General features: G+C 49.8%; 1 protein-coding gene across 1 annotated transcript; it reads left to right on the top strand.

Moving 5' to 3' along the window:
- Positions 1–17,503: 17,503 nt before the first annotated feature.
- Positions 17,504–25,172, top strand: LOC121538194 (putative beta-lactamase-like 1). The gene is made up of 7 exons (XM_041846004.2): positions 17,504–17,732; positions 18,065–18,207; positions 20,959–21,065; positions 21,257–21,414; positions 21,606–21,835; positions 22,140–22,245; positions 22,538–25,172. The coding sequence occupies exons 2-7, from the start codon at positions 18,102–18,104 to the stop codon at positions 23,520–23,522; spliced, it is 1,692 nt and encodes a 563-aa protein (XP_041701938.2). The 5' UTR covers positions 17,504–17,732; positions 18,065–18,101; the 3' UTR covers positions 23,523–25,172.
- Positions 25,173–26,229: the final 1,057 nt, after the last annotated feature.

Genomic DNA, 26,229 nt, shown 5'->3' with positions numbered 1-26,229 from the left:
AGGGCCCAGGTCCCGGACAGCATTCAGCGATTCCCGGTTAGAAAGGGGGGCTAACAGACCAACCCACTGTTGCTTGGGCCAGGCTTCCCTAGTGGCCGTGGCCTCAAATGCTGCAGGTATGCCTCAATGTCATCGGTAGCTCCCATCTTAGATATAAAGTCACTTGCCTTTATTGGGCGGGTATTTTGGACCACCCTCTGTCTCTGCAACTGCAATTCCTCTCTGCCTTCAGAAGGTTGGCTTTCTTTTGCTCCTCCAAGAGAGCCACGTTTGCTTGCATCTGGGCTTGCTGGCCAGCAACAAGGGCTTTTCAATATGTCCTCCATTTCAGTCGGCGGGGAGCCTACGGCCAACTTGGAAAACTGGGTGATCAAACCTTCGGTATCCTCCTCTGACATGCACTATTAACGCGAGCGTGCCCGTATTCTCCACCATCTGTGACGTCACGAGAGGCTACACAGCTTTCAGCGGGATTGCTCAAGTAGTGCAAGGAGACAAGGTTCAAACAAAACAAGGATTTTATTATAGGTCTTGGGAAATTAACGAAAATATAACAAAAATTCTGTTCTCTTGTGGCTCTTTAAGGGTTAACAGTTCAGGGATGTCTCTTCCACATCCAAAATCATAATTCTCACTCGCTCAGATAACTTTTCCCCAGCCTTACTGTAGTCCACGTTGCAGCTAGTGGCCAACCCAGCAAAAACGTCCTTCCAAATGTCCCACACGTATTTCCACCGGTGCATATATCCAAAGGTGAGTATTTCCCCCAAAGGTAAGTATCTCCAAATCCTTATATTCCTCCTGGACGTGGACGTGCAGCACTCTTGTCCTCCAGAGAGCCCAGGTTGGAGACTGTGTCTCTTCCCTTCCCAAACCTTCAGCTCATCAGCTCCTCATTTGTTTCAGCTGCGTGGAAGATTGGCCATAGAGGGGTGGAGTTCCCGACCATACCAGCAGATGGAGCCATAGCTGTCTGGGTTTGCAGCCACCTCAGGGGGATGTAACGTCCCTCCAGGACACAGCCTCTCGTGACATCACAGTATAAACACCATGGGACCACGCAGCAGTTATACCGCTCAGGAAGGAGATGCGTTCTGTCTCCTAGAGATGAACGTACTTTGGTGCGAAAAGTGCAAATCAATCCCAGAACAACAGCAAAGGACCTTGTGAAGATGCTGGAGGAAACAGGTACAAAAGTATCTATATCCACAGTAAAACAAGTCCTATATCGACATAACCTGAAATGCTGCTCAGTAAGGAAGAAGCCACTGCTCGAAACCGCCATAAAAAAAGCCAGACTACGGTTTGCAACTGCACATGGGGACAAAGATCATACTTTTTGGAGAAATGTCCTCTCGTCTGATCAAACAAAAATAGAATTGTTTGGCCATAATGACCATCGTTATGTTTGGAGCAAAGAGGGGACGGCTTGCAAGCCGAAGAACATCACGGGGGTGGCAGCATCATGCTGTGTGGGTGCTTTGCTGCAGGAGGGACTGGTGCACTTCACAAAATAGATGGCATCATGAGGAAGGAAAATGATGTGGATATATTGAAGCAATATCAGTCAGGAAGTTAAAGCTTTGTCGCAAATGGGTCTTCCAAATGGACAATGACCCCAAGCATACTTCCAAAGTTGTGGCAAATTGGCTTAAGGACAACAAAGTCAAGGTATTGGAGTGGTCATCACAAAGCCCTGACCTCACTCCTATAGAACATTTGTGGGCAGAACTGAAAAAGTGTGTGCAAGCAAGGAGGCCTACAAACCTGACTCAGTTACACCAGCTCTGTCAGGAGGAATGGGCCAAAATTCACCCAACTTATTGTGGGAAGCTTGTGGAAGGCTACCCGAAACGTTTGACCCAAGTTAAACAATTTAAAGGCAATGCTACCAAATACTAATTGAGTGTATGTAAACTTCTGACCCACAGGGAATGTGATGAAAGAAATAAAAGCTGAAATAAATCACTCTCTCTACTATTATTCTGACATTTCACATTCTTAAAATAAAGTGGTGATCCTAACTGACCTAAGACTGTCAGTAGCTGAGTGTAGATGCGGTGAGGAATCAAGCGCAGGAAACACGGGCGTTCGTCAACAGACTTTAGTAACAAAAATAACAGCACCAAACAGGCGAACAGCCAACCCAACCGGGAGGCACAATACAAAGTACGCACAACACACACAGTGCGTAAAAATGACGATAGCGCACACAGTGCGGACTCTCGGAAAAACAACAATCCTGGAGAGTAATACCAAGAGCAACAGCTTGACAAATAAACAATACCACATAACACCTGCCCCCACACCACGAAAACTAAATAGGCAACCAAATCAAACACTAACAAGGGACAGGTGTACAAACAGACAAAACCAAACAAACATGAAACATCGAACGGTGGCAGCTAGTACCTCGGGACGACGACCGCCGAAGCCTGCCCGAACAAGGAGGAGGAGCAGCCTCGGCCGAAACCGTGACAGTACCCCCCTTGACGCGCGGCTCCAGCCGTGCGCCGATCCCGGCCTCGGGACGACCAGGACGACGCGGAGCAGGGCGCGTAGGATGACCCCGATGGAACTCGGTCAGCAGGGACAGGTCTAATATGTCCCTCCTCGGCACCCAGCACCGCTCCTCCGGGCCGCACCCCTCCCACTCCACGAGATATTGGAGACCCCCATCCGGCGTCTCGAATCAAGGATGGACCTCACAGTGTAGCGCCGGAGCCCCCTCGATGTCCAACGGGGCGGAGGAGTCTCTTCTATCTCATAGTCGTGGAGTGGACCAGCTACCACCGGCCTGAGGAGAGACACATGGAACGAGGGGTTAATATTCCTGTAATCAATAGGCAGTTCTAACCTGTAACACACCTCGTTCAACCTCCTCAGGACTTTGAATGGCCCCACAAACCGCCGACCCAGCTTCCGGCAGGGCAGGCGGAGGGGCAGGTTTCTGGTCGAGAGCCAGACTCGATCTCCAGGTGCGTATACAGGCCCCTCACTGCGGTGGAGATCGGCGCTCGTCTTATGCCGACGGATGGCCCGCTGCAGATGAACGTGGGCAGCGTTCCATGTCTCCTCCGAGCGCCGCACCCACTCATCCACCGCAGGGGCCTCGATCTGGCTCTCGTGCCAAGGTGCCAGAACCGGCTGGTACCCTAACACACACTGGAAAGGGGGTTAGTTGGGTGGAGGAGTGGCGGAGAGAGTTCTGCGCCATCTCGGCCCACGGAACGTATCTCGCCCACTCCTCCGGCCGGCCCTGGCAATAAGACCTCAGAAACCTACCCACATCCTGGTTGACACGTTCAACCTGCCCATTACTCTCCGGGTGGTAACCCGAGGTAAGGCTCACCGAAACCCCCAACCGTTCCATAAACGCTCTCCACACTCTGGAGGTGAACTGGGGGCCTCGATCAGACACTATATCCTCGGGTACCCCGTAATGCCGGAAGACATGGGTAAACAGAGCCTCAGCGGTCTGTAGGGCAGTAGGGAGACCCGGCATGGGAAGGAGACGACAGGCCTTCGAGAACCGATCCACAACGACCAGGATGGTAGTATTCCCCTGTGAGGGGGAAGGTCTGTAACAAAGTCCACCGAGAGGTGGGACCAGGGTCGTTGTGGAACGGGCAGGGTTGTAGCTTACCCCTGGGCAAATGTCTGGGCGCCTTACACTGGGCACACACCGAACAGGAGGAGACATAAACCCTCACATCCCCCTGGCTAACGTTGTCCACCAGTACTTAGTGCTAAGGCAGTGAACTGTCCGGCCGATACCTGGATGTCCAGAGGAGGGGGACGTATGAGCCCAATAAATGAGGCGATCGCGTACCTCGAGCGGAACGTATGTCCGACCCACTGGACACTGTGGAGGACTTGGGTCGGTGCGTGACGCCCGCTCGATCTCTGCATCGACCTCCCATACCACCGGTGCCACCAGACAAGACTTTGGTAGTATGGGAGTGGGCTCAACGGACCTCTCCTCCGTGTCATACCGCCGAGACAGGGCATCTGCCTTCCCGTTCTGGGACCCAGGGGATGTAAGTGATTTTAAACACAAACCGGGCTAGAAATATAGTCCAGCGGGCCTGGCGAGGATTCAGTCTCCTAGCTGCCCGGATGTATTCCAGGTTACGGTGGTCAGTCAAAATGAGGAAAGGGTGTTGAGCCCCTCAAGCCAATGCCTCCACACCTTTAGGGCCTGTACCACGGCTAACAGCTCCCTGTCCCCTACGTCATAATTCCGCTCCGCCGGACTGAGTTTCTTAGAATAAAAAAGCACAGGGGCGTGAGTTTAGGTGGTGTGCCAGACCGTTGTGAGAGGACGGCCCCAATACCGGCCTCGGACGCGTCTACCTCTACCTGGAATGGTAAAGCGGGATCCGGATGCGCCAACACCGGCGCCGAGGTAAACAGGTCCTTCAGTCTCCCAAAAGCCCTGTCCGCCTCAGCTGACCACCGCAAGCGCACCGGACCCCCCTTCAACAGAGACGTTATGGGAGCTGCCACCTGTCCAAAACCCCGGATAAACCTCCGGTAGTAATTCGCAAAACCCAAGAACTGTACACCAGAATATCGTCGATGTACACGACTACTCCCTGCCCCCTGCATGTCCCGAAAATCTCATCGACGAAGGATTGGAAGACTGAGGAGCATTCATTAACCCATATGGCATGACGAGATACTCGTAATGACCGGAGGTCGTGCTAAACGCTGTCTTCCATTCATCGCCCTCTCTAATGCGCACTCAGTTATATGCGCTCCTGAGATCCAATTTTGTGAAGAACTGAGCACCGTGTAATGATTCCGTCATAGTCGCAATCAGAGGAAGTGGATAGCTGTACTTCACCGTAATCTGATTGAGACCGCGGTAATCAATATACGGCGCAGACCCTCCATCCTTTTCTTCACAAAAAAGAAGCTAGAGGAAGCGGGTGAAGTGGAGGCCGTATGTATCCCTGTCTCAGAGACTCGGTGATGTAAGTTTCCATCGCCTTCCTCTCCTCTTGAGACAAGGGATACACATGGCTCCGCGGGAGGGCTGCTCCTAACTGGAGATCTATCGCACAATCCCCGTCTTGAGGCGGCAGCTGCGCCGCCCTAGTCTTACTAAACACCAGTGTCAAATCCTCATACTCGGGGGAATATGCAGTGCAGGCATTAGATCTCGGACTTCCCACCGAGGTCGCCCCTATGGAAACACCCAGACACAGCCCCTCACACTGAGCAGACCACCCTTTAAGAGCTTTCTCTCGCCACGAAATAGTAGGGTCATGGGTAATCAACCAGGGAAGCCCCAGCACCACCGGGATATGCAGGAGAGTCAATCAGATAGAGCTGAATCGTCTCCTCATGACCCCCCTGCGCCTCCATCTTAAGGGGCACTGTGACCTCCCTAATCAACCCAGATCCTAACGGACGGCTATCTAGGGCATGTACAGGGAAAGGCTTATCAACGGGAAGGAGAGGAATCCCTAATTCTACACAGAACTGGCGATCTACAAAGTTCCCAGCTGCGCCTGAATCGACTAGCGCCTTATGCTCGGAACGAGGTTCTACCTGTGGAAAACAAACAGGCAAGGTTATGTGAACGACAGAAAGCTCTGGGTAAGTAGGGCGCCTACTCACCTGGGAGGACTCCCCAATGCGTGGCCTGCCTTCACCTCCACCGGGGGACCTTCCCAAACACCTAGCCGCGGTGTGCCCTCCACGGCCACAGTTGGTGCAGGGGACGGCCCCCCCTCGGGTTCCTACTCCTCCTTTCTCTAGCGCCCAGCACCTCGAGCTCCAGGGCTCGGCTCGGAGGTGCTGGAGGGTGAAATGGGCGACCTCCATCCGGGGACGTCCACGGGTGGCGAGCAGGGTGTCCAACCGAATGGCCATGTCGACTAGTTGGTCAAACGTCAACATGGTATCCCTGCACGCCAACTCTCTTTGGACGTCCTCCCGAAGGCTACAACGGAAGTGGTCTATGAGGGCCCACTCATTCCACCCTGCATCTGCCGCTAGAGTCCGAACTCCAGGGCAAAATCCTGCCTCCTCATCCCCTGTCGGAGGAAGAACAGACGCTCCCCCGCCGCCTTCCCTTCTGGTGGATGGTCGAACACGGCCCGGAAGCGGCGGGAGAACTCCGCATAAGTGATGGTAGCGGCGTCCATTCTCCTCCATTCGGCGTTGGCCCACTCCAACGCCTTGCCGGTGAGACAGGAGACGAGGGCGGAGACACTCGTGTCCCGAGGGCGCCGGGTGTACGGTGGCGGGTAGAGCTCCACCTGTAGCAGGAACCCTTGACACCCGGCAGCGCAGCGTCGTACGCTCTCGGAGCGAGAGCGAATCCCAGGGTTCGGAATGTGGACAGGAGGACGACCGATGGGGATGGTCCGGTAGGTGGGGCGTGGGTACCCCGCTGCTTTCCCATCGGTGGAGAGTGTTCATCACCCGATCCAAGGCGTGCCCGATCTGGTTAATCCGGTCCTCCTATCCACGAAGACGGTCCTCCATGACCTCTGTCGGCGCGGGTGCTCCTGCTGACTCCATGGTGGGATGTGGTATTCTGTCAGTAGCTGAGTGTAGATGCGGTGAGGAATCAAGCGCAGGAAACACGGGCGTTCGTCAACAGACTTTAGTAACAAAAATAACAGCACCAAACAGGCGAACAGCCAACCCAACCGGGAGGCACAATATAAAGTACGCACAACACACACAGTGCGTAAAAATGACGATAGCGCACAGTGCGGACTCTCGGAAAAACAACAATCCTGAGAGTAATACCAAAGAGCAACAGCTTGACAAATAAACAATACCACATAACACCTGCCCCCACACACGAAAACTAAATAGGCAACCAAATCAAACACTAACAAGGGACAGGTGTACAAACAGACAAAACCAAACAAACATGAAACAATCGAACGGTGGCAGCTAGTACTCCGGGGACGACGACCGCCGAAGCCTGCCCGAACAAGGAGGAGGAGCAGCCTCGGCCGAAACCGTGACAAAGACAGGGAATTTTTACTAGGATTAAATGTCAGGAATTGTGGAGGAACTGAGTATTTGGCTAAGGTGTATGTAAACTTCTGACTTCAACTGTATGTGGGACAACCTACTATTTTCCTCAATAAAGTAAGTATCAATCAGCAAAGTCAGAGATAGTTAGGGGGGAAATAGTCAAGTGCGAGTGTTTTTTTTTGGGGGTATTTAAGATATTCTTTGAAAAGGTAGGGTTTCAGATGTTTTCGGAAAATGGGCAGGGACTCTGCTGTCCTAGCTTCAGGGGGAAGCTGATTCCACCATTGGGGTGCCAGGACAGAGAAGAGCTTGGACTGGGCTGAGCGGGAGCTGCCCTCCTGTAGGGGTGGGAGGGCAAAGAGACTGTCACACCCTGGCTCTGGGACTCTATATGTTGAGCCAGGGTGTGTATATTCTATGTGTTGTGTTTCTATGTCGGGATTTTAGTTTTGTATTTCTGTGTTGGCCAGAGTGGTTCCCAATCAGAGGCAACGAGTGTCAGCGGTTGCTGGTTGTCTCTGATTGGGAGCCATATTTATAGAGGCTGTTTTCCCACAATAGTTGTGGGATCTTGTTCCAGTTGGTTTGTTCCATTTTGGTTGTTAACCTAGGACGTCACGTCATCGTTTGTTGTTTTGTTTGTTCGTGTATTCATCAAATAAAGAAGTATGTTCGCTCATCACGCTGCGCCTTGGTCTACTCCGTCTAACGATCGTGACATAAGATCCCACCATACCAGGACCAAGCAGCGTGTCCAGGAGCAGGCGGCCTGGACATGGGAGGAAACGCCGGGAAAGGAGCTGGAAAGGTTGGCGATGGCCCAGGTGGGCAAATTGTGGTCCTGGGAGGACATGCTCGGGGGCAAGGGGCCATGGGCTAAGATTAAGGCCCTGGCGAGAGAGGAGCAACGGCGTCAACGGTGTTGTCGTCAGACGGACGAGAGGCAACCCCAGAAAATGTTTAGGGGGGGGCACACGGCATGGGCGACTGGGCAGCAGGAGGCTGCCACAGGGTGAAATGGGAGACGAGGAGAGAAGGCCTCCGGGTTACGGGAGCCATTGGTGAGAGGAGGGAAGGAAGTTGTAGAGGCACGGCGAGAGGTACTGAGGTGTATTGCCAGTCCGGACCGGCCCGTTCCTGATCCCCGTTTAAGGCCAGTGGTGTGTGTTCCCAGTACAATCCGGCCTGTTCCTGTTCCTCGCACCAAGCCTACGGTTCGCGGCGCCAGCCCGGCCCGGCCTGTTCCTGCTCCTCGCACCAAGCCTATGGTGTGTGTCGCCAGCCCGGCCCGGCCTGTTCCTGCCACTCGCACCAAGCCTACGGTGCGCGTCGCCAGCCCGGCCCGGCCTGTTCCTGCCACTCGCACTAGCCTCCACGGTGCGGCGTCGCCAGCCCGGCCCGGCCTGTTCCTGCCACTCGCACCAAGCCTACGGTGTGCGTCGCCAGCCCGGCCCGGCCTGTTCCTGCTCCTCGCACCAAGCCTACGGTGCGCGCCGCCTGCCCGGCCCGGCCTGTTCCTGCCACTCGCACCAAGCCTACAGTGCGCGTCGCCAGCCCGGCCCGGCCTGTTCCGCCACTGCACCAGCCTACGGTGCGCGTCGCCAGCCCGGCCCGGCCTGTTCCTGCCACTCGCACCAAGCCTACGGTGAGCGTCGCCAGCCCGGCCCGGCCTGTTCCTGCTCCTCGCACCAAGCCTACGGTGTGCGTCGCCTGCCCGGCCCGGCCTGTTCCTGCTCCTCGCACCAAGCCTACGGTGTGCGCCGCCAGCCCCGCCCAGCCTGTTCCTGCTCCTCGCACAAGCCTACGGTGTGCGTCGCCAGCCCGGCCCGGCCTGTTCCTGCCACTCGCACCAAGCCTACGGTGCGCGTCGCCAGCCCGGCCCGGCCTGTTCCTGCCCCTCGCACCAAGCCTCCGGTGCGCATCGTCAGCCCGGTCCGGCCCGTTCCTGCTCCACGCACCAAGCCAGGGGTGCGAGTCGTCAGCCCGGTCCGGCCCGTTCCTGCTCCACGCACCAAGCCAGGGGTGCGAGTCGCCAGCCCGGTCCGGCCCGTTCCTGCTCCACGCACCAAGCCAGGGGTGCATCGTCAGCCCGGTCCGGCCCGCTCCTGCTCCACGCACCAAGCCAGGGGTGCGCATCGTCAGCCCGGGTCCGGCCCGTTCCTGCTCCACGCACCAAGCCAGGGTGCGCTCGTCAGCCCGGTCGGCCCGTTCCTGCTCCACGCACCAAGCCAGGGTGCGCTCGTCAGCCGTCGCCCGCTTCCCACGCACCAAGCCAGGGGCGCAGTCGCCCGGTCCGGCCCGTTCCCCGCTCCACGCACCAAGCCAGGTGCGCATCGTCAGCCCGGTCCGCCCGTTGCTGCTCCACGCACCAAGCCAGGGGTGCGCATCGTCAGCCCGGTCCGGCCCGTTCCTGCTCCACGCACCAAGCCAGGGGTGCGCGTCGTCAGAACCGACTCCGAGGAGGAATGCCCACCCAGCCCTCCCCTGTTTGGTCTATGTTGAGGCGCGGTCGCAGTCCGCGCCTTTAGGGGGGGTTACTGTCACACCCTGGCTCTGGGACTCTATATGTTGAGCCAGGGTGTGTATATTCTATGTGTTGTGTTTCTATGTCGGGATTTTAGTTTTGTATTTCTGTGTTGGCCAGAGTGGTTCCCAATCAGAGGCAACGAGTGTCAGCGGTTGCTGGTTGTCTCTGATTGGAGCCATATTTATAGAGGCTGTTTTCCCGCACAATAGTTGTGGGATCTTGTTCCAGTTGGTTTGTTCCATTTTGGTTGTTAACCTAGGACGTCACGTCATCGTTGTTGTTTTGTTTGTTCGTGGTATTCATCAAATAAAGAAGTATGTTCGCTCATCACGCTGCGCCTTGGTCTACTCCGTCTAACGATCGTGACATAAGATCCCACCATACCAGGACCAAGCAGCGTGTCCAGGAGCAGGCGGCCTGGACATGGGAGGAAACGCCGGGAAAGGAGCTGGAAAGGTTGGCGATGGCCCAGGTGGGCAAATTGTGGTCCTGGGAGGACATGCTCGGGGGCAAGGGGCCATGGGCTAAGATTAAGGCCCTGGCGAGAGAGGAGCAACGGCGTCAACGGTGTTGTCGTCAGACGGACGAGAGGCAACCCCAGAAAATGTTTAGGGGGCACACGGCATGGGCGACTGGGCAGCAGGAGGCTGCCACAGGGTGAAATGGGAGACGAGAGAGAAGGCCTCCCGGGTTACGGGAGCCATTGTGAGAGGAGGAAGGAAGTTGTAGAGGCACGGCGAGAGGTACTGAGGTGTATTGCCAGTCCGGTCCGGCCCGTTCCTGATCCCCGTTTAAGGCCAGTGGTGTGTGTTCCCAGTACAATCCGGCCTGTTCCTGTTCCTCGCACCAAGCCTACGGTCACGGCGCCAGCCCGGCCCGGCCTGTTCCTGCTCCTCGCACCAAGCCTATGGTGTGTGTCGCCAGCCCGGCCCGGCCTGTTCCTGCCACTCGCACCAAGCCTACGGTGCGCGTCGCCAGCCCGGCCCGGCCTGTTCCTGCCACTCGCACAAGCCACGGTGCGCGCCGCCAGCCCGGCCCGGCCTGTTCCTGCCACTCGCACAAGCCACGGTGTGCGCCGCCAGCCCGGGCCCGGCCTGTTCCTGCTCCTCGCACCAAGCCTACGGTGCGCGTCGCCTGCCCGGCCCGGCTGTTCCTGCCACTCGCGCAAGCCTACGGTGCGCTGTCGCCAGCCCGGCCCGGCCTGTTCCTGCCACTCGCACCAAGCCTACGTGCGCCGCCAGCCCGGCCCGGCCTGTTCCTGCCACTGCACCAAGCCTACGGTGAGCGCCAGCCAGCCCGGCCCGGCCTGTTCCTGCCCGCACCAAGCCTACGGTGCGCCGCCTGCCCGGCCCGGCCTGTTCCTGCTCCTCGCACCAAGCCTACGGTGGCGTCGCCAGCCCGGCCCAGCCTGTTCCTGCTCCTCGCACCAAGCCACGGTGTGCGCCGCCAGCCCGGCCCGGCCTGTTCCTGCCACTCGCACCAAGCCTACGGTGCGCGTCGCCAGCCCGGCCCGGCCTGTTCCTGCCCCTCGCACCAAGCCTCCGGTGCGCATCGTCAGCCCGGTCCGCCCGTTCCTGCCCACGCACCAAGCCAGGGGTGCGAGTCGCCAGCCCGGTCCGGCCCGTTCCTGCTCCACGCACAAGCCTGCGAGTCGCCAGCCCGGGTCCGGCCCGTCCTCCACGCCGCAAGCCAGGGGTGCGCAGTCAGCCCGTCCGGCCCGTCCTGCTCCACGCACCAAGCCAGGGGTGCGCATCGTCACCCGGTCCGCCCGCTCCTGCTCCACGCACTAAGCCAGGGGTGCGCACGCCAGCCCGGTCCGCCCGTTCCTGCTCCACGCACCAGCCGGGTGCGCATCGTCACCCGGTCCGCCCGTTCGCTCCACGCACCGCCAGGGGTGCGATCGTCAGCCCGTCAGCCCGTTCCTGCTCCACGCACCAAGCCAGGGGTGCGCATCGTCAGCCCGGTCCGGCCCTGCTGCTCCACGCACTAGCCAGGTGCGCATCGCCAGCCGTCCGGCCCGTTCTGCTCCACGCACGCCAGGAGTGCGCGCCGTCAGAACCGACTCCGAGGAGGAATGCCCACCCAGCCCTCCCCTGTTTGGTCTATGTTGAGGCGCGGTCGCAGTCCGCGCCTTTAGGGGTTAGCTGTCACACCCTGGCTCTGGGACTCTATATGTTGAGCCAGGTGTGTATATTCTATGTGTTGTGTTTCTATGTCGGGATTTTAGTTTTGTATTTCTGTGTTGGCCAGAGTGGTTCCCAATCAGAGGCAACGAGTGTCAGCGGTTGCTGGTTGTCTCTGATTGGGAGCCATATTTATAGAGGCTGTTTTCCCACAATAGTTGTGGGATCTTGTTCCAGTTGGTTTGTTCCGTGTTGGTTGTTAACCTAGGACGTCACGTCATCGTTTGTTGTTTTGTTTGTTCGTGTATTCATCAAATAAAGAAGTATGTTCGCTCATCACGCTGCGCCTTGGTCTACTCCGTCTAACGATCGTGACAGAGACCAGAGGTGGCAGACGGAGTACTCGGGTTGGGGTGTAGGCTTTGAGCAGAGCCTAAAGGTAGGAAGGGGCAGTTACTCTTGCTGCTCCGTAGGCAAGCACCATGGTCTTGTAGTATATCCCGGGAAGAAGAGCAGCTCCGTCTTGTCAAGATTGAGCTTGAGGTGGTGGGCCGACATCCAAGCTGAGTTATCTGCCAGGCACGCAGAGAAGCGTATCGCCACCTGGGTGGCAGAAGGGGGGAAGAAGAAAAGTAGTTGAGTGTCATGTGCAGAGCAATGATAGGAGAGGCCATGTAAGGATATGATGGAGCCGAGTGACTTGGTGTATAGAGAGTAGAGGTGAGCGCATAGAACCGAGGCCTGGGGGACACCAGTAGTGAGAGTACATGGTGCAGACACAGATCCTCTCCATGTCACGTGGTAGGAGCGAACTGCCAGGTAGGATGCAATCCAAAAGTGTGCAGAGCCTGAGACACCCAACCCTGAGAGGGTGGAGATGAGGATCTGATGGTTCACAGTGTCGAAGCAGCACATAGATTTAGGAGGATGAGAACAGAGGAGACAGAGTCAGTTTTGGTAGAGCAGAGAGTCTCTGTGACACAGAGAAGAGCAGTCTCGGTTGAGTAACCCGTCTTGAAGCCTGACTGATTAGGGCCAAGAAGATCCACTTCAACTAGCAGCAAACCTAATGGCTTGGTGGAGGTAGAAAGTGTTATAGATGAGTGTTACAGAGCCAGTATTACATGTCAAACCTAATGGCTTGGTGGAGGTAGAAAGTGTTATAGATGAGTGTTACAGAGCCAGTATTACATGTCAAATGTACATGGCCAGTTTCTATTTAGACCACATCTAAAATCATCAACAAGTATTTTACCATAGATCTCTAATGGTCATGCCAACCATGTCGCTACTCTTAAATCAAAAGTGTAACTAACAGAATGGTATAGAGCTGGGATTCTCAACTAGATTCAGCCGAGGGCTGTTTTTTTCTTAAACGGAGGGTCAGGGGGCCGGAACATATTTACAAATCATTTGTAGACTGCAAAGGGTATATTTCCTCATTTTGTCTGTCATAGTTGACGTGTACCTATGATGAAAATTACAGGCCTCTCTCATCTTTTTAAGTGGGAGAACTTGCACAATTGGTGGCTGACTGAATACTTTTTTTCCCCACTGTATGTAATAAAATGAAAGCAGAATTCTCTGATACGTGTTGTGTAAGAAGGAAAAAGGCACTCATGTCAATCTGTTTTTGAGTTTAATTACACATTTCTGGGAAAATGTCAAAACGGAGCTGGAGGGCATGTTCACATGTCCTATAAGAATGGCCCCATGGCTATTTGTACTGGGTGTAGTTGAGAACAGGCCCTCGCTTACCTTAGCACAGCTCAATCTTCTTTAAAATATATTCTTTGTGGCCCGCAAATGCATTCTCCTTAACAGGATAAAAGACCAACCACCAACAATAAATCAGTGGTATTGTGAGATCTTTAAAGTATTACCACTGGAGAAAATGAGTGCTATATTTAGGAATAAGGAAGGAGATTTCTATACAATATCGGACATCTTTTTGCCAGCTCTTCCCCCTAATCTTGCAGATACCCTAAGAAGTGTCAATATAAACATTTAATGAATTTATAGGTCAACTGGACCCTGGTCGCTTTCTTGTAGAAAATACATCTTGTTATATAGGCCCCTATACTCTGTTAGGGGGATATTACACGCTACAGCCACACATATTGCGACAGTGAAATTATTAACGGTATGTAAGGAAAATAAAAAACAATTTTAATGAAATTAATGAAAATTTAAGTCATGAAAAAGGAAGAGCAGAGAACTGAAAGGGAATGAATAATTCTTATTGTTTTTGTATGTTTTTGTTTTGTTTTGGTGTTTGTTGGTTATATTATGTTTTATGTTACCTTGCTTCATTTTGGAATTCAAATATATGTACATATGTAGAATTTGTTTATGATGTTGACCTGAAACATGGAAAATGATATACTAATAAAACATATATACAGTTGAAGTCGGAAGTTTACATACACCTTAGCCAAATACATTTAAACTCTGTTTTTCCCAATTCCTGACATTTAATCAGAGTAAAGATTCCCTGTCTTAGGTCAGTTAGGACAAACAGATCACCAACCATTTAGAATCCCACCGTACCTTCTCCGCTATGCAATCCGGTTTCCGAGCTGGTCATGGGTGCACCTCAGCCACGCTCAAGGTCCTAAACGATATTATAACCGCGATCGATAATAGACAGTACTGTGCAGCCGTCTTCATCGACCTGGCCAAGGCTTTCGACTCTGTCAACCACCGCATTCTTATTGGCAGACTAAATAGCCTTGGTTTCTCAAATGACTGCCTCGCCTGGTTCACCAACTACTTCTCAGATAGAGTTCAATGTGTCAAATCGGAGGGCCTGTTGTCTGGACCTATGGCAGTCTCTATAGGGGTGCCACAGGGTTCAATTCTTGGGCAGACTCTATTCTCTGTGTATATCAATGATGTCGCTCTTGCTGCTGGTGACTCGCAGATCCACCTCTACGCAGACGACACCATTTTGTATACATCTGGCCCGTCATTGGACACTGGGTTAACAAACCTCCAAACGAGCTTCAATGCCATACAACACTCCTTCCGTAGCCTCCAACTGCTCTTAAACACTAGTAAAACTAAATGCATGCTCTTCAATCGAACGCTGCTGGCACCCGCCCACCTGACTAGAATCACTACTCTCGACGGGTCTGACCTAGAGTATGTGGACAACTACAAATACCTAGGTGTCTGGTTAGACTGTAAACTCTCCTTCCAGACTCACATTAAGCATCTCCAATCCAAAATGAAATCTAGAATCGGCTTCCTATTTCGCAACAAAGCCTCCTTCACTCATGCTGCCAAACATGCCCTCGTAAAACTGACAATCCTACCGATCCTTGACTTTGGCGATGTCATTTACAAAATAGCCTCCAACACTCTACTCAGCCAATTGGATGTAGTCTATCACAGTGCCATTCGTTTTGTCACCAAAGCCCCATATACTACCCACCACTGTGACCTGTACGCTCTTGTTGGCTGGTCCTCACTACATATTCGTCGCCAAACCCACTGGCTCCAGGCCATCTATAAATCACTGCTAGGCAAATCTCCGCCTTATCTTAGCTCATTGGTCACCATAGCAACACCCACCCGTAGTATGCGCTCCAGCAGGTATATCTCACTGGTCATCCCCAAAGCCAACACCTCCTTTGGCCGCCATTCCTTCCAGTTCTCTGCTGCCAATGACTGGAACGAACTGCAAAAATCTCTGAAGCTGGAGACTCTTATCTCCCTCACTAACTTTAAGCATCAGTTGTCAGAGCACCTTACCGATCACTGCACCTGTACACAGCCCTTCTGAAATTAGCCCACTCAACTACCTCATCCCCGTATTGTTATTTATTTTGCTCATTTGCACCCCAGTATCTCTATTTGCACATCATCTCTATCATTCCTGTGTTAATACTAATTGTAATTATTTTGCACTATGGCCTATTTATTGCCTTACCTCCATAACTTCCTACATTTGCACACACTGTATATATATTTTCTGTGGTATTTTTGACTTTATGATTTGTTTTACCCCATATGTAACTCTGTGTTGTTGTTTTTATCGCACTGCTTTGCTTTATCTTGGCCAGGTCACAGTTGTAAATGAGAACTTGTTCTCAACTGGCTTACCTGGTTAAATAAAGGTGAAATAAAATAAAATTAGGATCATCACTTTATTTTATGAATGTGAAATGTCGTAATAATAGTAGAGAGAATTATTTCTTTCAGCTTCTATTTCTTTCATCACATTCCCAGTGGGTCAGAAGTTTACATACACTCAATTAGTATTTCGTAGCATTGTCTTTAAATAGTTTAACTTGGATCAAACGTTTCGGGTAGCCTTCCACAAGCTTCCCACAATAAGTTGGGTGAATATTGGCCCATTCCTCCTGACAGAGCTGGTGCAACTGAGTCAGGTTTGTAGGCCTCCTTGCTCGCACACGCTTTTTCAGTTCTGCCCACAAATGTTCTATAGGATTGAGGTCAAGGCTTTGGGATGGCCACTCCAATACCTTGACTTTGTTGTCCTTAAGCCATTTTGCCACAACTTTGGAAGTATACTTGGGGTCATTGTCCATTTGGAAGACACATTTGCGACCAAGCTTTAACTTCCTGACTGTTGTCTTGAGATGTTGCTTCAATATATCCACATCATTTTCCTTCCTCATGATACCATCTATTTTGTGAAGTGCACCAGTCCCTCCTGCAGCAAAGCACCCCCACAGCATGATGCTGCCACCCCCGTGCTTCACGGTTGGGATGGTGTTCTTCGGCTTGCAAACCGTAGTCTGGCTTTTTTATGGCGGTTTTGGAGCAGTGGCTTCTTCCTTTCTGAGCGGCCTTTCAGGTTATATCGATATAGGACTCGTTTTACTGTGGATATAGATACATTTGTACCTGTTTCCTCCAGCATCTTCACAAGGTCCTTTGCTGTTGTTCTGGGATTGATTTGCACTTTTCGCACCAAAGTACGTTCATCTCTAAGAGACAGAACGCGTCTCCTTCCTGAGCGGTATGACGGCTGCGTGGTCCCATGGTGTTTATACTTGCGTACTATTGTTTGTACAGATGAACGTGGTACCTTCAGGCGTTTGGAAATTGCTCCCAAGGATGAACCAGACTTGTGGAGGTCTACAATATTTTTTCTGAGGTTTTGGCTGATTTCTTTTGATTTTCCCATGATGTCAAGCAAAGAGGCACTGAGTTTGAAGGTAGGCCTTGAAATACATCCACAGGTACACCTCCAATTGACTCAAATTATGTCAATTAGCCTATCAGAAGCTTCTAAAGCCATGACATAATTTTATGGAATTTTCCATGCTGTTTATAGGCACAGTCAACTTAGTGTATGTAAACTTCTGACCCACTGGAATTGTGATACATTGAATTATAAGTGAAATTATCTGTCTGTAAACAATTGTTAGAAAAATTACTTGTGTCATGCACAAAGTAGATGTCCTAACCGACTTGCCAAAACTATAGTTTGCTAACAAGAAATGTGTGGAGTGGTTGAAAAACAAGTTTTAATGACTCCAACCTAAGTGTATGTAAACTTCCGACTTCAACTGTATATATCTAAAAGTAAACTTGGGGCTGCAAATAAAACCACCAGCGGCCCAAATTCAGCCCGTGGGCCACCAGTTGGGGAACCCTGGTATAGAGGGTGATTTGTGAAGTGAATCAATTCGCCCTCCCCCCATTCGGCGTGAACTGATTTTATTGCTGAGGATGAGAGCTTAAGGGTTCCCTCCTCTCCTAGGCCTTCTCCAGCATGGCTTTACAGCAGAATCTCTGGAGATTATGACGTCACGGCCCCTAGTTGGCGGACAGGGAATAGAATTACCCATTCAGGGATCACCGGCTAGGATTAAGTGCGGGTAGGTAGTAGTGGGTAGCAAGTGAATGATTGGGAGCCATAGGTTATTGTACATGTACTGTATGTCACGGTGAAAGAGTACTGAAGTAACTGGGGAGGAAAACTCATTTTTTGGATGGTGGGGTTTTGATGGCATCCTACTGAAGATGAAACATCAATGATGCAAGAAGTTTGGGTCCTGTGGAACTGCTCTCAGCTGGACAAGTGAGCATACTGAGTGGTAAGTCAGCTGCACTGTATAAAGTCAACAGGATTCTATCTATGAAAGTACATATTATTGCATTAGCACTTGGGATTGACAGTGTTCTGGCTTGTATTGCTATAGGCTACCATTGTATTGTGCTTGATGCAACAAGCTTTTGGTTCAATGTCATGTTTTCTTTTGGAAAAATATTAACTACTGTTGTGTTAATCAGACACGTTTTATCCACTAACCAATTTATCCTCACCTGCCAAAGAATACTTCATTAGGAAAAGTCTTTGATTGAGGAAAATTAGGATCCCATTGATAAAGACTGTAAGAGGTGCAACTAACTTTCATGTATTTTCCAGCCTGTCCAACCTTGGGCAAGACCACCAGACCAGCAAGATGAAGGTGAAATGGACCAAGTTAGGCATGGTGGTTTTCTTGCTGATATCCTTGGTCATGACGGGATGCTTTATTTGGCAGTACAGGATGCCAAAATTAAAAATCGGTAAGAGTCAAAATATAAGTTCCCATCTCATGTGTGGTTCCATACATCCACTTATTCAAGAGCCATTCTTGAATTGTGAGTGTGTTCTAATGGGGGACCGTTGAGGTGTAGCCATTTCGCCCAAGCAGACAAAAGTACTTAGATGTGGGTTTTAACATGGAACCACTTTTGTACATGTGGCTTCCTTATCCTCTTTGGCTTAATTGCTCGTTTGCAGGGGCTGCTGGGGATTACACAAAGCTGCTGGATTACCGGGCCCTTTAACGCAGGCTTTAACACCGGGGGCGGGAGGGAGGAGGAGTACGAAGAGGGTACGAAGGTGGGGGTTCCTGTACCGGACACATACTGTACATGAGACACGTGCACAGATAGGGGTCTACCTGTGTCCTGAGCACCTTCCCCTTTGCCCTCTCACTCACCAAGTGTAAAATTTTTGTTGTTGTTATTCTGAACCCACTGTCCACAAGTCATTGTGACGTTGTCAAGTTGATAATGACAAAGTGAAAACATGTTTTTAGAAATGTATCTCATTTACATAAGTATTCACACCCCTGAGTCAATACTTTGTAGAAGCACCTTTGGTGGTGATGAGAGCTGTTACAGAGTATTTTTGGGTAAGTCTCTAAGAGCTTTGCACACTTGGATTGTACAATACAATTCTTCAACTCTGTCAAGTTGATTGTTGATCATTGCTAGACAGACATTTTCAAGTTTTGCCATAGATTTTCAAGCCGATTTAGGTCAAAACTGTAACTAGGCTTCTCAGGAACATTCAATGTCGTCTTGGTAAGCAACTCCAGTGTAGATTTGGCCTTGTGTTTTAGGTTATTGTCCTGCTGAAAGGTGAATTAGTCTCCCAGTGTCTGGTGGAAATCAGACTGAACCAGGTTTTCCTCTAGGATTTTGCCTGTGCTTATAGCTGTATTCCGTTTATTTTTATCCTAAAAAAACTAGTCCTTCCCGATGACAAGCATACCCATTACATGATGCAGCCACCACCATGATTGAAAATATGAAGAGTGGTACTCAGTAATGTGTTGTGTTTGCCCCAAACATAACACTTTGTATTCAGGACAAAAAGTTATTTATTTGCTACATTTTTTGCAGTATTACTTAAGTGCCTTGTTGCAAACAGGATGTATGTTTTGGAATATTTTCATTTAGGTTAGTATTATGGAGAAACTACAATGTTGTTGGTCAGTTTTCTCCTATCACAGCCATTAAACTCTGTAACTATGTTAAAACCACTATTGGCCTCATGGTGAAATCCCTGAGCAGTTTCCTTCCTCTCCGGCAACTGAGTTAGGAAGGACGCCTGTATCTTTGTAGTGACACAGCATCCAAAGTCTAATTAATAACTTCACCATGCTCAAAGGGATATTCAGCGTCTGCTTTTTTTATTTTTGCACATCTACCAATCGGTGCCCTTCTTTGTGAGGCATTGAAAAACCTCCCTGGTCTTTGTGGTTGAATCTGTGCTTGGAATTCACTACACTCTTAGAAGAAAAGTTGCTATCTAGAACCTTAAAGGGTTCTTCGGCTGTCCCCATAGGTTCAGGTGGGTGCCTTTTTTTTCATTTTGAGCACCTGCCCCCTGAAAGGTCTGTGCACGGCCCTGCTGTACATAGCCTGGTACAGAATGACAGAAACATAACCTGGAAACAGAATGAGCATTGTCTACTGTTTGTAAGACAGACAAAACCTCACACCTTGCAGTAAATGTCATAACTAATATTTCAGATAAGGTGACAAAGAAGTCGTGAAGAGGGCACAACAACGCCTTTTCCCCCTCAGGAGAATGAAAAGATTTGGCATGGGTCCCCAGATCCTCAAAAAGTTATACAGCTGCACCATCGAGAGCATCCTGACCGGTTGCATCACCGCCTGGTATGGCAACTGCTCGGCATCTGACTGTAAGGTGCTACAGAGGGTAGTGCGTATGGCCCAGTACATCACTGGGGCCAAGCTTCCTGCCATCCAGGACCTATATACTAGGCGATGTCAGAGGAAGGCCCAAAAAATTGTCAAAGACTCCAGTCACCCAAGTCATACACTGTTCTCTCTGCTACCACAAGGCAGGCAGTACCGGCGTGCCAAGTCTAGGTCCAAAAGGCTCCTTAACAGCTTCTACCCCCAACCCATAAGACTGCTGATCAATTCATAAAATTGCCACCCAGACTATTTACATTGACCCCCCCCCCCCCTTTGTTTTTACACTGCTGCTACTCGCTGTTTGTTATCTATGCATAGTCACTTTACCCCTACCTACATGTACAAATTACCTTGACTAACCTGTACCCCCGCAAATTGACTCGGTACCGGTAACCCCTGTATATATCCTAATTATTGTTATTTTATTGTTAAAAAAAATATATATTAATATGTTTATTTAGTAAATATTTTCTTAACTCTATTTTCTTAAAACTGCATTGTTGGTTAAGGGCTTGTAAGTAATCATTTCACAGTAAGGTCTACATCTGTTGTATTCAGCGCATGTGACAAATACAAGTTGATTTGATAAAACAACCACAATGGTTAAATGTCACAATTTTGACATACTAAGACCATGTTGCCAAAGAGCATTGGTGAACTGTCATCACTCAAACAGTCTTTTTATACAGTCTTTTTCTGTTGCAACTGAGAATGAGTGGCGTTGATAGATGTGAACTCGCTTATTGGTCCAGTTTGGTACCACGTGAAGTGTGATTCACCACCTGCACTTGTTACACACTCCTTTCTTTCTGTCCACAGACAATGTTGTGAACATTGAGGTGAAGGAGGAAAAGATGTGCCCTCGTTTCCCTGAGCCAGTACTCCTGGAACACCCCATCCCTGCGCTTAAGGAAGCATTAGAAAAGGTCAACAATAACATTTGAATCGTGAGATCATGAATGGAATTTTTTTGATAACCAAACGTGAATTAGACAAGCACTAGACTAGATATACAGACATGTATAGCGGCCTATTTGGCATTGACTTGACTTTGTCAAACATGACAGATTTGCCCTGTGTCATTGTTCTTCACGAGATGACATTTTTTCCCATACAGATAGACGTTGTCCTAAGGTTAAGTATTCATGAAGCTAGACTACCAGCTCTGTCTGCCATCATTGTCTTCAACGACTCTGTGTTGTGGAATGGAAACTTTGGCAGAAGGAATGGGAGTGATCCCTCCTCGCCTCCACCCAACGAATACACAGTGTACAGGTGAGCTCTGCTCTGCTCTGTTGTTAAATCATTTGTTAGAAGCATGTTAGATGAGATTTACATGATTTCTGTGACAGATTTGTATCTATTTCCAGAGGCTTGGTCAGGTTGACAATGAGAATATTGGGGGATTTGCCACAAATGTGAATGGTTGCAGGAGTAATAACACTCGACAATTGTTTTCCCCACAGAATCGCTAGTCTCTCGAAGATCTTCCCGACACTGATGCTGTACAAGCTATGGGAGGAGGGGAAGGTGGCCTCCTTGGATGACCCTCTGGAGAAGTATGCAGCAAACTTCACCATCAAGAACCCGCTGGGGAAGCGGCGGGAAGTTGTGGATGTCAAGGCTGGTTCTGACAGAGATACCCAGCCACGCTCTCCCTCTGTCACCCTTCGCAGGATGGCCAGTCAGCTCTCTGGTAAAGGCACTCTTCCTCTTCATGAATGTACATTAAACTTAGCTTACCCTGGCCATTACGTGAATGGAGAGAGAGGCTATACTTAGACAGAGACTTGTCCCTAAAGATGGAGGTAATGTGCTTCTGGCCTATTAGCCTTTTCTCCTGACCAGATCCTTCTGACTGTGCTGTAATGTAATGTACTGTACTCTCATTGGATTAAACCTGAGGAAAGCCCTACGTGATAAACTAAGTTCCCTTGTACATTCCTTTGACTCCAGAACATTTGACATTCTTTTGACTTCAGAATTTGTTTCGTCTTCAGGGTTACCCAGGCGGCTTCGGGCAACAAATCTACTCTGGGATGGAGACACAGAGGCTGCTATATATCTGTTACAGGATGATGTCCTAGTGGCAGACCCAGGCACCAAGTAAGATGCTCCTCATTCCCCTTCCTGCCAAGAGCTTTTCCAGTAAATTTTGGTAAAGGGTGATGGTGATTTAATGACATGGGGCGGCAGGTACCCTAGTGGTTAAGAGCGTTGGGCCAGTAACCGAAAGGTTGCTGGTTTGAATCACCGAGTCTACTAAGTGAAAAATCTGTTGATGTGTCATTGAGCAAGGCACTTAACCCTAATTGCTCCTGTAAGTGGCTCTGGATAAGAGTGTCTGCTAAAATGACTTATATGTAAAAATCACCAATATTTCCTCTCGCTCCCCTAGATGTCACTACAGCAACGTGGCCTTCTCTTTATTGGCTAACGTCTTGGCCGAGAACTTTGCGAAATCTGACTACGAAAGCTGGGTGTCCGACAACATCCTGGAGCAGCTGGGGATGGAGGACACAGGCTTTGATATCACCCCAGCCATTCAGAGCCAGATGGCGGTGGGCGTGTACAGCAGTGGCCAATCGGCACCCCTCTACGACCTGGGCTGGTATCGGCCCGCTGGCCAGATGTACTCCACGGTGGCCGACATGGCCAAACTGGCCATGGTGCTTCTGGGGGCCTACAGCCGACCCCTCCTCCAACAGGACACCCTGAAGACCCTGCTGACCCCTCTGTTCCGCTGCCACCAGGGCTACTTTGCCAACTACACCGGCACACCCTGGGAGGTCAACGAGCAGCTGGGCTACGAGGTGGTTCGTAAGGACGGAGACCTGGACGGCTACGCCACCACCTTCTCCCTGGTTCCCCGGCTGAAGCTGGGCCTGGTGGTGCTGATGGCCGGGGTGAGGCCACCAGCAATGGATGGGGATCTGGTCACCCAGGCCTACAGCCATCTCATCCCAGCCATGGAGAGCGCCTTCAGGGACGCACAGCGCAAGCTCTCGCCACCGCCCGACCCCACGCCCTATGTGGGCCTCTTCACCTACCAGAACATGACCTTCTATGAAATAAAGGCGAGCTTGGGCGGGGTGTTGGTCATGCAGCAGTTTGGGCCCCAGGTGGACACCATGGTGCCGGCCAAGTACAGGACTATCAGGCTTGACTTCCTGCAGGAGAGGGTGTTCAGGGTGGTGTTCGAGGGGGAGTACCCCTGCAAGCTGAAGGTCAACAGCATGTCAGTGTCTCTGGAGACCCAGGACAGGCAACTCTTTAACTTCTATTATTTCAACAAGAAGGGCGTGTCGCCTGGATTCGACTCCCCTGGACTCAACACTTACAAAGTGCTCCGGATAGCTCGACGGCCAATCTTCAACAGTTAAACCCTGAACTGTTTTTATGGTATGGAATCACAGATGGAATTCTGGATTTGAAGTGGATCACTTCAGAGCCTGAACAGTTTGCAGAGACTTTCAAATGCCTGTTTTTGAATGTGTATGAGGTGACATGAATGAGTAAATGTTTGTTTTTCCTACAGTGAATGTCAGAGGGCCTTGTTATTGTTTTCCGGAAAGTAGTGCAGTTGTAAGTAATTTTATAATGATCTTATCTTCAATATCAATTGTCTTCCATGCAAATATCATGTTGTGTCTCGCATGAAGTTCTTCTTCTTGAATGATCCATCATTAAGATTTCATGAAGGTTAAATTAAATGGGTGTGCGTTATATTGTTTGTTGTTATACTGTGGTGACACATTCTTTCTGATATGCTTGTTATCTTCTTACTTCAATGATAGAAGCTGCCGTCACTATGACAGTTATTTGTCTCACAACAAAATATGATTGTTTTGAAAATTATATAAGCTAATGTCCACTTTTCTCACTTTTAATTAATTTAAGTGCCTCAAATGACTTTGGAAAAGAAAATCCTGTTGTCTAAATGTTTTGGCTCCACAGGTTAGAGGGCAAGTGCAGAGCTCCCTGGCCTAAAGGAAAACTCCACCCAAAAACTATATTTTGGTATTTGTTTCATTAGTAATCAAGTTTTCAAGATATGTAACTTTCAAAATACAGTAATACTGCCAGTATGATGCATTTCGCATCATATGATGCTGTGTTTTGCTTCATACAAAATTGAGTATAGGTATGCATATATTTTTTCATTTTATTGTAGTGAAACAAAATTCAAAGATACTTTGTTTGTCCTTAGACTATGGTTCAATTTAGATTTCCATCACAGCAAGGATTTTTGTGTGCATACAATACAGTAGAAAGACAATAATCAACTCAATAAGTGTTAATGCCAAATGGGTTGAGGGAGATTAAAGTGAAGAAATGCTTGATACCATACTCTGAGTGTGAGACAATAGAAGCCAGGACACTCTGTGAACATACAACTGTGCTTGCTTTACCTGCCATATCAACATTTGACCAGATAAGCTATAGGCTGTGGAACACAGGAGGCTGCTGAGGGGAGGACAGCTCATAATAATGGCTGGAATGGAATGGAATCAACCACATGGAAAACATGTTTGATTTGTTCGATACAATTCCATTTATATTCTGTTTCAGCAATTACTATGAGCCCGTCTTCCCCAATTAAGGTGTCACCAGCCACTTGTGCTGTGGAAGTGCAAATGTTGACTCATGATAACACTGTAATTTGTCAAGCAAAGGGTATTGATTTCTGATATTTCTCAGCAAATGCTTTTGGAAAGAAAAATATCAAATAATTTGTCAATTTTAGGTAATAAAGCAAAAGGAAGGACGCCAACTTGTGGTTTAGAGACCTATTTAGTTAGATGTAATGTCGCTTACAAATCGATCTCCGCAGATCGAAATGGCTTGCATTGAGTGATAGCCCTGTTTCACGGACACAGTAGTATTTTTTCTAAACCTTTCCATCAACTCCTGGCTGAACCCTACATCACAGCCACTGACAAAGCACATGCCCGCAATCGTTACATCATAGCGCAGCAGGAGAGAGTGGTTTCATCAAGGTAGCACATTTACAGTGGCTTGCAAAAGTATTCACCCCCTTGGCATTTTTCCTATTTTGTTGCCTTACAACCTGGAATTAAAATGGATTTTTTTTTTTTTTTTTTGATTTACACAACATGCCTACCACTTTGAAGATGCAAAATATTTTTTTTTTTTGAAAAATAAGACAATAAGACAAAAAAACAGAAAACTTGAGCGTGCATAACTATTCACCCCCCCAAAGTCAATACTTTGTAGAGCCACCTTTTGCAGCAATTACAGCTGCAAGTATCTTGGGGTATGTCTCTATAAGCTTGGCACATCTAGCCACTGGGATTTTTGCCCATTCTTCAAGGCAAAACTGCTCCAGCTCTTTCAAGTTGGATGGGTTCCGCTGGTGTACAGCAATCTTTAAGTCATACCACAGATTCTCAATTGGATTGTTTCTCCTTAAACCACTCGAGTGTTGCTTTAGCAGTATGCTTAGGGTCATTGTCCTGCTGGAAGGTGAACCTCCGTCCCAGTCTCAAATCTCTGGACGACTGAAACAGGTTTCCCTCAAGAATTTCCCTGTATTTAGCGCCATCCATCATTCCTTCAATTCTGACCAGTTTCCCAGTCCCTGCCGATGAAAAACATCCCCACAGCATGATGCTGCCACCACCATGCTTCACTGTGGGGATGGTGTTCTCGGGGTGATGAGAGGTGTTGGGTTTGCGCCAGATATAGCGTTTTCCTTGATGGCCAAAAAGCTCAATTTTAGTCTCATCTGACCAGAGTACCTTCTTCCATATGTTTGGGGAGTCTCCCACATTGCTTTTGGCGAACACCAAACGTGTTTGCTTATTTTCTTTTTTAAGCAATGGCTTTTTTCTGGCCACTCTTCCGTAAAGCCCAGCTCTGTGGAGTGTACGGCTTAAAGCGTTCCTATGGACAGATTCTCCAATCTCTGCTGTGGAGCTTTGCAGCTCCTTCAGGGTTATCTTTGGTCTCTTTGTTGCCTCTCTGATTAATGCCCTCCTTGCCTGGTCCGTGAGTTTTGGTGGCGGCCCTCTCTTGGCAGGTTTGTTGTAGTGCCATATTCTTTCAATTTTTTTTATAATGGATCTA

This window comes from Coregonus clupeaformis, chromosome 24 (genome assembly GCF_020615455.1).
Source record: "Coregonus clupeaformis isolate EN_2021a chromosome 24, ASM2061545v1, whole genome shotgun sequence".
Classification (NCBI taxonomy): domain Eukaryota; kingdom Metazoa; phylum Chordata; class Actinopteri; order Salmoniformes; family Salmonidae; genus Coregonus; species Coregonus clupeaformis.
The sequence above is the reverse complement of the archived record's forward strand: the minus strand, read 5'-3'. Positions and strand labels throughout refer to the sequence as shown.